The sequence below is a fragment of the Octopus sinensis genome, linkage group LG17 (genome assembly GCF_006345805.1).
Source record: "Octopus sinensis linkage group LG17, ASM634580v1, whole genome shotgun sequence".
Lineage (NCBI taxonomy): Eukaryota > Metazoa > Mollusca > Cephalopoda > Octopoda > Octopodidae > Octopus > Octopus sinensis.
The window spans coordinates 25,677,411-25,693,345 of NC_043013.1; the positions used below are offsets into that span (position 1 = coordinate 25,677,411).

Below are 15,935 nucleotides of genomic sequence, written 5' to 3' on the forward strand. Positions count from 1 at the left end.
TAATGCCAACCATTCTACAGAGTATGTTGGGTGCCATTTACATGACAACGGCCACGGCTACGATTTCACTTGGCTTGATGGCAGATTTTAATTCTGAACTTATGAAAACAAGAGATTTGTACTACAGAGCCAGAAGCAGTTTCAGCCAGGTTGGTATCAAACGGGTTAAGAATTGTTTCTCTATTATATATTTTAACACTTTTGTTACCATATTTCTGTTGTGATGCTCTGTGTTTCTTTCAATTACTTTAAATATAACAAGGAATTTAGTAAAATAACTTAGTTATTATTAAGCTTGTGTTAGGAACATAAATTGTGATTAAGGTTTGGTGGAAGACTTTAATTCAAAACTTATGAAAACAAGACATTTGTACTACAGAACCAGAGCTGGCTTAGTAATGAAAGGGTTAACAGCTCTCTTTCTTTCTTTCTCTCACCTATGTCCATTTCTTGTTATTTGGACATCAGTTATTACCAGTTTAGTGAAAGAAATTGATATTAGTCATTACAGAATGTATTAGGAAGGGCATCCAATTGTAGAAAATCATGCCAAATCAGACTGGAGTCTGGTGCTGGCTCCTGGCTTGTCAGCCCTGGTCAAACTGTCCAACCCAGGCCAGCATGGACAGTGGATGTTAAGTGATGATGATGACTCTACATTACTGTATTGACTAAACCATTGGCGGCTGTCATTACACACCACTGGCCACAATGCACTTCCTTGCATTGTTGCAGCCTTCAAATGATACCACCCCACAGGCTAGGTGGACAGGCCAGCAACACTCTTGAACAGAACACCAATGCTTCACAGGAATACCCATGTACAGCTGAGTGAAATGAAGTGTTTTGCTCAAGGACCCCAATCCATTGCCAGTCATGGGATTGAAACCACAATCTTCTGATCCTGAATGCAACCTCCTAATTGACAGCCATACACTTTAACATGAAACTCAACACAGAGACACATGATACAGATTTCATTAGTAGGACCGAAGAACAGAATACTTTGAAATGATGTTTGTTGTGGCAAAACTGTGCAGAAGACACTTTGGGTCCAAACTGCTGGATCAGAACTTAAGGTTTCAGGTGAGATCAGAGCAAAACTGTTGTGAAGTAACCAGCAACTGATGCTAGCATGCAGTACTAAACCTTTGAGGTGAGGTGGAAGTTGAAACCCTTCTTTATTTACTTTATTTTCACCTTATTTCTAGTTTATCTTTTATTTGTTTCAGTTATTAGGCAGTGGTCATGCTGGGGCACTGCCTTGAATAATTTTTAGTCAAATGTATGACACATGACAGTGAAACATGGGCTGTGACAGCTGAGGACATGCGTAAGCTTGTAAGGAATGAAGCTAGTATGCTCCACTGGATGTGTAATGTCAGTATGTATACACAACAGAGTGTAAGCACCCTGATAGAAAAGTTGGACATAAGAAGCATTAGATGTGGTGCGCAAGAGAGATGACTGCATTGATATGGTCATGTGTTGCATATGGATGAGGACAGCTGTGTGAAGAAGTGTGACACCTGAACAGTAGAGGGAAACTGGAAGAGGTAGACTCAGGGAGACCTAGGATGAGGTGGTGAAGCAGAACCGTTGAACGTTGGGCCTCACCAAGGTGATGACAGGTGACTGAGACCTTTGTGGATAAGCTGTGTTTGAGAAAACCAGTCAAGCCAAATGAGACCGTAGCCTTTTGCCAGTGCAGTACAACCAACCCATTTTAGAGTACCCTGCAATCATTGGGCAGAGGCAAGTGAAGTCATGGTTGATAACAGTACCGCTTGATTGACGCCCGTGCCGGTGGCATGTAAAAAGCACCATTGGTGTGGTCATTGTTAGTATTGCCTGACTGACTCCCATGCTAGTGGCACGCAAAAAGCACCATTCAAGTGTGGTTGATGCTAGTACTGCCTGACTGGCCCTTATGCTGGTGGCAAGTAAAAAGCACCCACTACACTCTCGGAGTGGTTGGCATTAGGAATGGCATCCAGCTGTAGAAACTTTGCCAGATCAGATTGGAGCCTGGTACAGCCTTCTGGCTTGCCAGCCCCCTCAGTCAAACCGTCCAACCCATGCCAGCATGGAAAGTGGAAGTTAAATGATGACAACAATGATGATGATGAATTGACTCCAGTACTTTTTAAACCTGAAACTTATTCTATCTTTTGTTGAACTGCAAAGTTACAGGGATGTAAACACACCAACACAGTATCTGTGTTTGTCCCTCACCATTGTTTGACAACTGAAGGTACATGTGCTTGTGTGTATATATGGATATATAGCTGACAGTTTTCACCTACCAAATCCACTCACAAGGCTTTGGTTGACTTGAGGCTATAACAGAAACCATTTGCCCAACGTGTCACATAGTGGGATGGAACCCAGAGCCTTGTGGTTGAGAAGCAAGCTTCTTACCATACAGCCACACATTTGCCGTCTACAAAAACAGAAAAATGATGACATTGCCAATCTGGATTTGATCCCGTGGTACTCCAGCTGATTTCTTAACCACTGATTGGTTTTATTGATTTGATAAACATTTGGTCCCACTTCTAATATAATTATCAAACAGTAACTTACCAATCCCATCACATCCGAGATAATTAAGACATTCAAAAATAAGATACTTTTCGACGTATTGGTGCTGATGCAGAGAGTGTCCAGAGCACAGATCACAATGAAGAATGGTAAAGCAACCTGAAATCAGAGAGAAAAACGTTCTTTTATTATCAGAATCCTAAAGCAATTCTCTGTTAGAGACGTCTAGAAGACAGGATTGTTAGTATTCTTTTACTTGTTTCAGTCATTTGACTCCGGGCCATGCTGGAGCATCGCCTTTAGTCAAACAAACCGACCCCAGGACTTATTCTATCAGTCTTTTTTGCTGAACCGCTAAGTTACAGGAACATAAACACACCAACATTGGTTGTCAAGCGATGAGGGGGGGGGGGGCGCAACAGACACAAACACACACATATATGACGGGTTCCTTTCAGTTTCCATCTACCAAATCCACTCACAAGGCTTTGGTCGATCCGAGGCTATAGTAGAAGACACTTGCCCAAGGTGGCATGCTGTGGGACCGAACCCAGAACCATGTAGTTGGGAAACAAGCCACTTACCACACAGCCACTCCTGCGCCTATTGGAAAAAATAGCTTGTAGTTTTTAGTTACTTCCCATACATTCTGAGTTCGAATCCCTGAAAGGTCAACTTTACCTTTCATCCTTCCAAGGTCAATAAATTAAAAGCAGCAACCAGTTATTGGTATTGACCAATCTATTCGGTCTTCCTGAAATAATGTGTTGCCAATGTTGGAAATTATGATGTTAGTATTATCCCACTAATCCCACATGGTGGAGAAAAACTTGCAGTAGAGAGGAAGATAGGGCAAGACTACTTCCAGATTACTGCAAGTAACGTTCGAGAAGGTCAGAACTGTGGCTGATGAGAAACATAAACAAAGGAAAGACTTGTTGTTGTGACCCCTGTCCATCTGACCAAGCTTTTACATATTTACTGCAAGAGCGTCACAGCCCGTTTGAGGATTGGTTTACATTGCCACTCAAGGGCTTGCCATTCTTCCTCATAATCTTCAGACATGAAGGACCATCATCCTCATCATCCCACTTGAGGGAGGAGAAGACAACCAAGAGTGAACATCACCACACAAAAGACATAATACTTTTGATTCACTACTTTGTCAGAGAAGGAAGGGTAACACCCACTAGAACTTTTTTACAGGGCAATGGAAAGGGGTGGAGAGATAGAGAGGAAGTCATCTGTAAACTGGAGACCTGGCCTGAATGTTTGTTATAGAATGGACCCTGTTAGACATACCACAAATGATGGTGGTGTTATTTTATTTTTTTTCAGTTCTCTGCAGGAAGGAGCAATGCCAGTGGCGCTTTTTACCTTGTTTCAGTCATTAGGCAGTGGCCATGCTGGGGCACTGTCTTGAATAATTTTTAGTCGAATGAATTGACTCCAGTACTTTTTAAACCTGAAACTTATTCTATCTTTTACTGAACTGCTAAGTTATGGGGATGTAAACACACCAACACAGTATCTGTCTATGTCTCTCACCACTGTTTGATGACCAAAGGCACACGTGTGTGTGTGTGTATGTATGACCTATGTGATGCTGTTAATGATGCTCTTGAATTATTACAAGTCAACAGGAGGGGGCACAAGACAAGAGTAGAGAAGTTTCCAGGGGGATACGATGCCTTGGGAAGGAAGGAGCAAGTACAGTGGTTACTGCAGGGTCAGGACAGGGAGTGGGGACAGACAAGGGGGTTGAGAATGCTTGGGTAGAGTTGGTATAAACCTAGCCAACCTTGAGGAGTGGAGGCCATTGTTCTTGAGCAAAACACTTCGTTCCCCCTTTGCTCCATCCTACTCAACTGTAAACAAGTTGTAGCAGTAGTTGGGAAGTTAACTCTGCAATGGACTGTCATCCCATCCAGGGGTGGGGAGTGTTGTAATCTTAGCAGCCACTTATAAATGCCATGGAAGCCAGCTTAAACTCTGGCCTTATGAAAAGAAGAAAAAAGTTTCACTCATAAAGCACTTTGATTGACCTAAGACTAGTTTCATCAGTCATTGTCTTAAGTTCTAAACTGACTAGAATCAATGCTAAATGGTGTTGATTCAAGCAAATACAAACCACTCCCTCTTCTACTCTCTACAGAAATTGGTCACCTCTCATCATCATCGTTGTCACTGTCATCATTTAATGTCCATTTTCCATGCTGGCTGGCATGAGTTCGAAGGTATAACAGGAGGTGGCCAGCTGGAGAGCTGTGCCAGACCCCACTGCCTGCCCTTCCTAATGCCAAACACTTTACAGAGTGAACTGGGAGCTTTTTATGTGGCATCAGTACTGACAGGACCAGCAAGTACCTTGCAAAATAGATTCCTCAACTGGGAAGGGGTGGGGAAGGGTTTTGTGCCAGGTGATGAGAGATTAAAAGTATAGAGAGATAGAGATAGGTGTCTTGCTACAGAAGAGATACATGGATGCTCCAGCTGGGGAAGAGAGGAGAGTGAAAAAATAGATTTAATATCATCTCACCTTCAGCAGTAAGAGAGTTCCCATAGAGAAAGGATGGAACACCGTAAGGAAACAATAAACTGAAGCAGGATCAAAGCTGAAAAGAAAGAGAGAAAAAAGAAAGAACAAAAATAAGACTTTGGTAGTTGGAAGATTGACCGGAAGAAATGCGACTGGGGATTGACTGGAGGAAATGCGACTGGGGACTGACTGGAGGAAATGCGACTGGGGACTGACTGGAGGAAATGCGACTGGGGACTGATTGGAGGAAATGCGACTGGGGATTGACTGGAGGAAATGCGACTGGGGATTGACTGGAAGAAATGCGACTGGGGATTGACTGGAGGAAATGTGACTGGGGATTGACTGGAGGAAACGTGACTGGAAGAAATGTGACTGGAGATTGACTGGAGGAAATGCGACTGGGGATTGATTGAAAGAAATGCGACTGGAGATTGACTGGAGGAAACGTGACTGGAGATTGACTGGGGATTGACTGGAGGAAATGCGATTGGGGATTGACTGGAGGAAATGCGACTGGGGATTGACTGGAGGAAATGCGACTGGGGATTGTCTGGAGGAAATGCGACTGAGGATTGACTGGAGGAAATGCGATTGGGGATTGGCTGGAGACTGACTGGAGGAAACGTGACTAGAAGAAATGTGACTGGAGATTGACTGGAAAAAATGTAACTGGAGATTGACTGGAAGAAATGTTACTGGAGATTGATTAGAATAAATGTGACAGAAGATTGATTGGAATAAATGTTAATGAAGAGAGAGAGAAGCATTAGAAATAGCATCTTCTTAATGAAATTCAGCCACAGAAGGACGTTAGATGTGTGGTTGAGTACAGGAGGGAATTTCAAGACCCACAAGTGAAGCTGCATTCAAATATCAGTTCATCGACTCAGACCCTGGGTGGATTTGCACTTTAAGTATTTACTTTTAATTCTCTCTTTTCTAAGTCAGTTGTTGCAACGTTCCTACCATTTCTGTCATGCCACCACACATTTACTGATGCTACCACTGCTCTTTCTCCTCCTTGTTGTTGATGCCTACTGCTCAATATTCAGAAGAATAATTATTTCTAAGTGTGGATGAAATTTATATTTGGCCTTTAACTCTCTTGTCCACCCATACATTTATCACCATCATCATATTTGATGCCTTTTCTATGCTGGTGGCATGGGTGGATTGGTTTAACAGGATATGATGAGTCAATGTCCACTTTAATGTGGTTTTGTATGGCTGAATGCCCTTCCTAACACCAACTGCTTTAGAGTGTTTTGGGTGCTTTTTATGTTGCACCAGCACCAACAGGGTCATCAAGGACCTTGCAAGACAAAACCCTCTCAACTGGGAAGGAGGGGGAGTAGTATTGAGGGGGTATGCCTTTGTTAAAGGAATGGAGAAACAGACGTAGGTGTCTTGCTGTAGATACATGGAGACCTCAGTTGGAAAAGAGAGGAGTTAGAGAGTAAGATAAAGAGAGCAACAGTGAGGGAGAGATGGAGAGGAAGAGAGAGAGAGCGAGAGGATGGTGAAAGTGTGTTGGAACATGCACTTGAGAGACATGGGGCAGGAGGTGAGAATAGGTGAAGAGATAGAAAGGCTTGGGCAACATGAGTGACTGTGGCAAATTGTGGAAGGAAATATATAAGATTCTTTATAGTGTAGAATCCTAAAGAATGTGAACACACAACCATTCTTACAAAACTTTAAAAAAAGGCAAGAAATTTCATTACAAGACATTTAATATGGAATAACGAATGGCCATGGACATTAAGAAGTTAAAACAATGTTCTGGAAAGAAATAGCCCCTGCACAAGAAGCATAAAATAAAAAAGGGTGAATAAGCTTACCTGTTTATACTGGCAATGTTACCTGTTCCAAAAAATGCTGTATACATGAAAAATATCTGAAGAAATTAAGAAATCATAACCAAGATATGGCAATATGGTTGGTTGTATAAGTTACTGTCTTGTGAATTAGTGATGGGAATTGAAAAGACATAAATATTTCTTTACTATAAGAACCAATGCCTCTAGACAAGTAGTTCTTAACTGCAGATCCCAGGGCCGCATGTGGCCCTTGAACATCCTTCTGGCAGCCCCCAACAGGTTTCCCTCTATAAATATAAGATTTTTCTTTAATTGACTCATGTTTTACTTTTTTGGTATGAGCCTCTAAAAAAAAAAAATCCAGGTTTTGGATCTGGTCTGGATATTTGAGAACCCCTGCTCTAGATGGTCTCTCAATCTGCTAGAAATAGTTGTCTAATCTCCCTCAAATTGTGAGTCATTGTGTATACCCTCTCACTATCAATTGAAAACCAGTGTTGGTTTGTTTATGTTCCCATATCTTTGCAGTTTGGCAAAACGAGACCCAATGAATAAGTACTGGACTTTAAAACAATAAGTTCTGGGGTCAATTTATTTGACTAAACCCTTCAAGGTGATGCTCCAACATGGCCACAGTCCAGTGACTGAAAGAAGATATAAGACAAAACAAATGAGAAAAGATACAAAAAAATAGGCCCTTCGGGTGTCTTCTTTTGAAATTCGAATGTAATTGTTCTCTTCTTGGAGTTCAGAGCCAAAATGTAATGTTCTCACCTGAAAAGATTTAAAAATTTTAAAAACTTGTAGAGGAAAAACAAAATATTAAAAGAAAAAAGGAAAACAAAATAAAAAAAGAAAAACCAGAAAAGGAATAAAAAATTTAATCCTGATTAGAGTAAAAATTAGAGCAAAAAATTTAGTTTTCTTTGCTAGTTTATACAATAAAAGACTGTAAAATAGATATTTTCTAAATATAAGAAGGCTATTTTAATTTATGTTCAAAAAGTCCATTCTGCTGAGTGGTTGGTGTTAGGAAGGGCATCTACCTGTAAAAATCTTGCCAAAACAGTTACAAAACTCTGGTGTATGCTTCTGCCTGGCTGGCTCTTGCCTGGTGCAGGCTTCTGCCTGGCTGTCTCAGCATGGAGGGCAGATATTAAACAGTGATGATGAGGAGGATATATTTATAAGGAGAAACACAGATCTACCCACAAAATGTATGTGTGTATCATCATCGTTTAATGTCTGTTTTCCATGCTGGCATGGATTGCATGGTTCGACTGGGGTCTGGAAAGCCAGGAGGCTGCACCAAACTGGATGCCCTTCCTAACGCCAACCACTCCGAGAGTGTAGCGGGTGCTTTCTATGTGCCAACAGCATGGGAGCCAGTCAAGGTGGTGCTGGCATTGGCCATGTTTGGATGGTGATTTTTACGTGCCACCAGCACAGAAGCCAGTCAGGGCAAGGGAGCTGGCATCGACCACATTCGGATGGTGCTTTTTACATGCCACCAGCATGGGGACCACAACTACAATTTCCATTTGATGTTGATGTACTCGACTCAATAGGTCTCCTCAAGCACGGCATGTTGCCCTACGATCCAAGGGTACTTTTGAGTTGGCTGGTTATGTGACACTGGTGTAGGTACAGCTATATATATATATATATATATATATATATATATACATACACACACACATGCATGCTATACTGGTGCCACATAAAATGCATCCAGTACACTCTGCAAAGTGGTTGGCATTAGGAAAGGCATCCAGCTATAGAAACCATGGTAAAATAGACAATTGGAGACTGGTGCAGCTCTCTGGCAGGCCAGCTCCAGTCATGGAAAATGGATGTTAAATGATGATGATGATACACACACACACAGAAGCTGACAGACCACCCTCTGGGTGGTTTTCTGCTAATCGTTAAAAGATGTCCAACACGAGTAAACCGAGAATAAAAATGGGTGTTGGAAGACTCTGATGTGTTAGAAAGGAGCAGTTGGACTGATCTGAACATGTGATGCATTTGGAGGATAAGATTTGGGTCAAGTGCCAAGCAATGCAAGTAGAAGAAACTTGTAGAAGATGGAAAACATGAACAATGTGGGAAGATGCACGGTGTTATCTCCTAGCTTTGAGACTGTGCTGATCATCATTGTTAACTATCCACCTTCCAGGCTGGCAGAGGTGGGATGGTTTGACAGGAGCTGGCCAGGCAGAAGCCTGCACCAAACTTCTGTGACTGTTTTGGCAGGATTTTTACAACTGGATGCCCTTCCTAACACCAATCACCCTGCAGAGTGGACAAGCACAGGAGAGGTCAGTTTTGGCAAGGTTTTTACAGCTAGATGCCCTTCTAAACACCAACCACTTTACAGTGTGGGCTGGGTGCTTTTGAGTGGCACCTGCACTGACAGGGTCAACAAGTACCTTGCATGACAGAAAAATCTTTTGAGAGGGAGGAGGAATTGGAGACAGAGAAACAGCAACATGTCTTGCTGTAGAGGGGTTACAAGGTTACCTGACCGGAGAGAGAGAGAGAAAGAGATCAGGAATGAAGACAGGAACAGGTGTGTTACTGCAAAAGAGATGATTACCTGGCCAGTTTGAACATAAAACAGGTGGAATATCTGGGCTGCTAGACATGGCTAGTTCAAATGCTAGACTGTTAAGGAATAAGTGTGAAATATCTGAAGCAATACTTACATCATCCAGTTGGAAGTGCAGTGAAGGGGTGACAATACTTTCCAGCCACACCCAGAAGAAAAGTGAACAACAAAAAGAAAGAATGAAAAGACATTCGTGACTGGAAAGAGTTAAGGAGACTTTTACATTGGTTTTCAAATTTTGGCACAAGGCCAGCAAGTTCGAAGGGAAGGGATAAGTCAATTACGTGAGCCTGTGTTCAACTGGTCTTTATTTTATCAATCCTGAATGGTTGAAAGGCTAAATCGACCTTGGTGAAATTTGAACTCAGAATGTAGTAAAGACAAATGAAATGTTGCTAAGCATTGTGTGCAGCATGCTAACGGTTCTGCCAGCTGGTCACCTTGGGAGAGTTTTACATTAAGAAGACATCTAACAATTGGGTTTATCTAATGCTTATGAAGCTGATGTTAACCCATTGCCTGCCATGAGCCCCATTTAGGGATCTGCTAAAAACAGTCTCACTTCCGGTTGTTTTTTGATTTTTTTTTTTGATTTTTCCAGTTTCAGCTAATGAGCTGTGGCCATGCTGGGGCACCACCATTTAGTTTGTTGTATTTAAAGTGAATTGCTTATGCACATTGCATTTGCAGAGGTGTGTTTAACAATATTTAGTTGTTAAAGTTTGTCATTATTAGCTCTGGCTAATCTAGAGGACATTTTAGGTCATAAATCGCAATTTTTGAACCACAAAAATATTGTATTGACTGTTATGAAAACGTTTTCTTTTTTTCATACACATTCGCATTTGATACTATAGTTTCAAAAAAATTAAAATGTTTATTATTGCAATTGAATAGAAAAGGATAAATGTGCTTTTTTCTAGCAATCCCCATTTGGAATTAGACTCTGAACAGCTTAAAGGGTTTCTATTTGGTGCTATTTCTTTTCTTAATTCAAAGTTCATTTCCAAAATTTTGTTTACATTGATCTTAAATTCATTGCTTTATCATTTTGTATCAATTTTTATTTTATATCCTGCAATATTTTATGAGCAGTAGTGTTGTTGGTTATAAGCTTCTGGCAGGAGCCAGTCTTTGGCAGTGGCCAATCTCTACTTCACTGCAATTCCAATGGCAAGAATTACAAAACAAGGTGCCATGCAGTGGGACTGAACCCAAAACCTGCATCTATTACATATTGTTTTTTCTCTTTTACTTATTTCAGTCATTTGACTGTGGCTATGCAGGAGCACCACCTTTTCACTGTAAGCCCAGTACTTCTATCAGTCTCTTTTACATATACACACACGTGTGTGTGCATGTACACACACACACATGCACCACGACGGGCTTCTTTCAGTTTCCACCTACCAAATCCACTCACAAGGCTTTTGTTGGCCTGAGGATGTAGCAGAAGACACTTGCCCAAGGTGCCACGCAGTAGGATCGAACCCGGAACTGTGTGGTTGGGAAGCAAGCTTCTTACCATACAGCCACGCCTGCATCTATTATATATACATGTATGTTTTAGTAAAGCCCCCAATCCGCATCAGGACAATTACCCCTAGGACAATAACCTTCCCCCCCCAAATATATTAAGAAGTTTTAAATCATCATCTGTTGCCTCAGGGGCAATTGTCCTTGCAGGGTTATTGGGGGGTAAATGTCCAAGACTCGCCCAATCATAACATTAGAAATATGGTGACAAAAGAGTTAATTGAAAAGGATACGATGTGCTCATCAATGTATATAATGTGTACAAGGATAGGAGGATGGAGTGAAGACGCTCAATAACAAGCTGGCTGCTGAAGAGTGGCAAAACAAATGTGGAACCTTTCAAAGACAAAACAAAGAAGCATGGTGAATTAATAGCGTCAAATGGTAAACTTGTAATTAGTGTTTTAAATAATGAATACATATCTCGTTAATTAAAGTACAAAGTGACTATGAACTAATTATGCAAAATCTTTATTAAAAATACAGTAAACATGACATGTCTGGTATTTTCTTACCTAAAAATTGTTGCTTATAATAATGTCTAATATATTCTTTTCTACTTTAAGCACAAAGCCCAAAATTTTGGGGGAGGGGGCCAATCGATTAGATTGACCTCAGTATGCAATTGGTACTTAATTTATCAACCCCGAAAGGTTGAAAGGCAAAGTCAACTTCAGAGGAATTTGAACTTAGAGCGTAAAGACAGATGAAATACCGCCAAGCATTTTGCCTGGCGTGTTAACGTTTCTGCCAGCTCACCACCTTAATGTCTAATGTATTGTTAAGTTAAAGAGAGGGAGCACGAAGCAGTGACAAGTGAAACTGTAATGCTATTATCAGTCTGAATATGCTTGATTCATGTTTGAAATGGGGAATAAGTTACTTACCGCATTTTGTCAAAGAGAATATATCTCGCTTGTTGACAAATGGTGTATATATGTAAAAAGTATCATTCGAGTGTGGTCGATGCCAGTGCCACCTGACTGGCCCCCGTGCCAGTGGCAAGTAAAAAGCACTCACTACACTCTCAGAGTGGTTGGCATTAGGAAGGGCATCCAATTATAGAAACCAGATCAGATTGGAGCAAGGTGTAGCTTCCTGGTTTGCCACTCCTCAGTCAAACTGCCCAACCCATGCCAGCTTGGAAAGCAGATGTTAAATGATGATGATGACAACACCTAGATCAGCCTGCAGCACTACCTACCTACACTGTGAGATGTTAACATTTCAGAGTAATTGTCTCCTCATTGGTCACTAAGCAGATGGCACTGCGAGCTGAATTAAGAGATTACCTCTCTTATACTTTACTTAAGGTGAGCTGCTGTATAGTGCTGCCAGCAACCATACGATGACTGGAAAAGCATAAAAGAGGTTATCTCTTAATTCAGCTTGCAGTGCTGTCTCCTCAGTAGATATATTCTCTGTGGCAAAATACAATGACTAGCTTGTTACCCAGTTCAAATGTGCCTCAATCATGTTCAGACTGATAATAACATTGCAATCTTGTTAAGTATCCTGTTATAATGATTTCAAATTTTTACCACAAGGCAGCTTGGGGGAGGTGGGGATGAGTCGATTACATCAACCCCAGTATTCAACTGGTACTTATTTTATCAACCCCGAAAGGATGAAAGGCAAAGTCGGCCTCAGTGGAATTAGAACTCAGAATGTAGTGACGGGCAAAATGCCACTAAGCATTTCATCCACCATGCTAACGATTCTGCCAGCTCGCTGCCTTAGTGTCCAGTTATAATGATTTCGTTTTTTGTTGTAATTATTTCAAGTAATTAGCACAAGGCTACAGATTTGTAGAAGCATGTGGTTGTCTAAATCTACCCCCAGTGCATAACTGGTTAATTAGTTAACTAGTTCAAGAGAATTTGCTGTGTCAATGTGTCACTGCATCTACCATTTGTTAGTGATTCCCTACTCCGCTTGGGCGATGATGCCTCTGTAACACACAGACAACTGTACCCCAACCTATGAGTCAGCTTGGGTAGTTATTGTTGGTGAGGGTTTTATGAAGTCAGAGAGCAAATCCTACATTATCTTTTAGTCACCTTTTATGACATGTAGAGGAAATATCGAGTCTATTCTTTGACATGCCACTCCCCACTCAGTACTAGAGCAATATAAAATAAAGTATTTTGTTCAAGAACACAACACACTACCTAGTATGGGAATCGAATCTACAACTTGGCCATCATATGTGCAACACCCTAACCACTAGGCCACATGCCTTCCCTAGTTAACTCATTGATGAATATTAACAAAAGTCAGTGAAACAGAACCAGTGTGTGTGTTGTTATTGGCAATATGACCCTCCCAAAACACAAATGACATCTGCTTCAACACATGATTTTACAAGAATTTTGTAAAAATAAAATAGATATATATTTTTTTCTTACCTAATAATAGCCAACTTATGCATTGGTTAATTGGTTGTAATCCTTGATTAACTGCAAGATTATTAGCAGTTGAATGCACAATATAGACAGCTAATCCAATTAAGAAAACCTTCAAAAGAAATACAAAGAAAACATCATTAATTTAATGAATGTCTAAAATAAATATTTTAATTATATACTCAAATGTAGATTTTTAAAGACAATTTTAGGGGGGCAGTACTCGTTTCATAGATATTTAACTCCATCAAGATGAAATATGATAATTTTTTTCTAAAATTAGAGCTAATCTTTACTCACAAATACAAAGGTAGTCTTCCATCGTATAACACTGTTATACTCCACTGAGTGGAGTATAACATTATAAGGTAACACATCATTGAGTGAAGCTTAACATTTAACACAACCGAGTGGGGTATAACATTGTAAGGTAATACATCACTAAGTGGAGTATGACACTGTATGGTAGATTACTGAGTGGAGTATAACTTGTAAGGTAACATCTTTGAGTGGAATATAATACTGTAAGATAACAACTCTGAATGAAGAGAAAACACTCAACACAACAGTCTGAAGTTTAAGTGTAAGATATTACCTTTGAAAGGGGGAATAAAAATACTTGTTTAATCGCAAGTCAACCTTGACTTCCAGCTAACTCATGATCAAAGTTATTCCAACTGTGACCACCCACTTTCCTTATGAGTATGTAGGACAATTTTGATGTCTCTTCCATATTTAAGACAGTCGAGTGTGGTTTGAGGGAAATGTGGCTGTGACTTCCAGCAGGTCAAATGACATGGAAGCTCCCTTGTTATAGAATTGGTAGATTAGGGATGGTGACTGTTGCAACATTAGACTCTACTCCACCTCATGGAAGACCAATACACACACACACCTTTTGTTTCTGTTATTACTACAAATCATCCCCATTATCACTTTCACTTCTATAAAGTATCACTCATCAATCTTCAGTCAACCTCACTGTCGCGAAACTGTATAAGCATTAAATGAAGTCACACTGCTGCCAAGATCAGTGTTTCTAATTAACTAAAACTGAGCTAAAGTAGATTCTATGTTCTTACAGCTCATTATTCATCATCATCATCGTTGTTTAACGTCCACTTTCCATGCTGGCATGGGTTGGACGGTTTGACTGAGGACTAGCGAGCCAGAAGGCTGCACCAGGCTCCAATCTGATCTGGCAAAGTTTCTACAGGTGGAATCCCTTCCTAATGCCAACCACTCTGAGAGTGTAGTGGGTGCTTTTACATGCCACTGGCACAAGGGCCAGTCAGGCAGTACTGGCAACAACCACGCTCAAAAGGTGTTTTTTATGTGCTACCTGCACAGGAGCCAGTCCAGCGGCACTGGCAATGACCACGCTCAAATGTTGTTTTTCACGTGCCACCAGCACATGTGCCAGTAAGGCAATGTTGGCAATGATCACGCTTGAATGGTGCTTTTTATGTACCACTGGCACGAGAGCCAGTCAGCGGCCCAGGCAAAGATCAATTTCTGATTCCAATCAATGGTTACCTGGAAAAGTCCAAACTTCCTTGTTTTCATTAAAGACTCTCTTGGAAACATTCTACAAAATATAAATATAAGAGTATCAATTCTATATTTAAGAGATGAGCAATTATGTACATTACTTAATTTACATTATTTACATTTGACGGATATTTGTCCTCATCTTACTTTAAATATAACAAAGAATTTAGTAAAATAACTTAGTTATCATTAAGCTAGTGTTAGGAACATAAATTGTGACTAAGGTTTGGTGGAAGATTTTAATTCAGAACTTTTGAAAACAAGACATTTGTATTCAGAGCCAGAAGTGGTTTCAGCCAGGTTGGTATTGAAAGGGTTAAGCAACTGTTCTGACTGTTCTTGTATAACCCGTCTACCTAGTTAGCTCTGATTCAGCAGACCTATGATAAATGAGTTTCCAGCCATGACCATTCTGTCTTTTGTCTAGGCATAATATATCAAAGACAACACTATTTAATGTTTACTTCTTTATTTTAAAGGCAGTAATGTGTTATTTGAGCTACTATTTTTAGCAGATCAAGTAACCATGTAGAAACACCATCATTGGTACAATGATCATTTTGTTGTTATTTAGTTCCTTGAAGATGGTAATCTGGCAGAACTGTTAGCATGCCAGAGAAAATGCTTAGCAAGATTTCTTCTAGTTTTCCATTCTGAGTTGAAATTCTAATGAGGTTGCCTTTAACTCCTTTCATTGTTGTTGAAATAACGAACCAGTCATTAAATATAGGGATTGATGTAACTGACTCCCACCACCTCGAAAATTGCTGAACTTGTGTCAAAATTTGAAACCAGTATTTTTTAGTTCTTTGTCAATAATGATGGCATAGATCTATGACCAAAGCAATCCAACTATGACCATCTAGTTTTTTGATTCTGGACACTACATTCAGGGCTACATTATCCTTAATGACCTTCTTTTG

General features: G+C 40.4%; 1 protein-coding gene across 1 annotated transcript in view; it reads right to left on the minus strand.

The window, feature by feature from the left end:
• The window catches only part of LOC115220842 (GPI ethanolamine phosphate transferase 1-like), a 67,781-nt gene that overhangs the window by 940 nt on the left and 50,906 nt on the right, over window positions 1-15,935 (minus strand). The window contains exons 22-29 of the mRNA XM_029791021.2: window positions 14,998-15,049; window positions 13,465-13,573; window positions 11,290-11,392; window positions 9,618-9,717; window positions 7,591-7,680; window positions 6,928-6,983; window positions 5,084-5,159; window positions 2,587-2,703 (exon numbers count right to left, since the gene is read on the minus strand). Of these exons, the coding sequence (XP_029646881.1) occupies window positions 2,587-2,703; window positions 5,084-5,159; window positions 6,928-6,983; window positions 7,591-7,680; window positions 9,618-9,717; window positions 11,290-11,392; window positions 13,465-13,573; window positions 14,998-15,049 (703 nt within the window). The remainder of the gene's footprint in view (window positions 1-2,586; window positions 2,704-5,083; window positions 5,160-6,927; window positions 6,984-7,590; window positions 7,681-9,617; window positions 9,718-11,289; window positions 11,393-13,464; window positions 13,574-14,997; window positions 15,050-15,935) is intronic.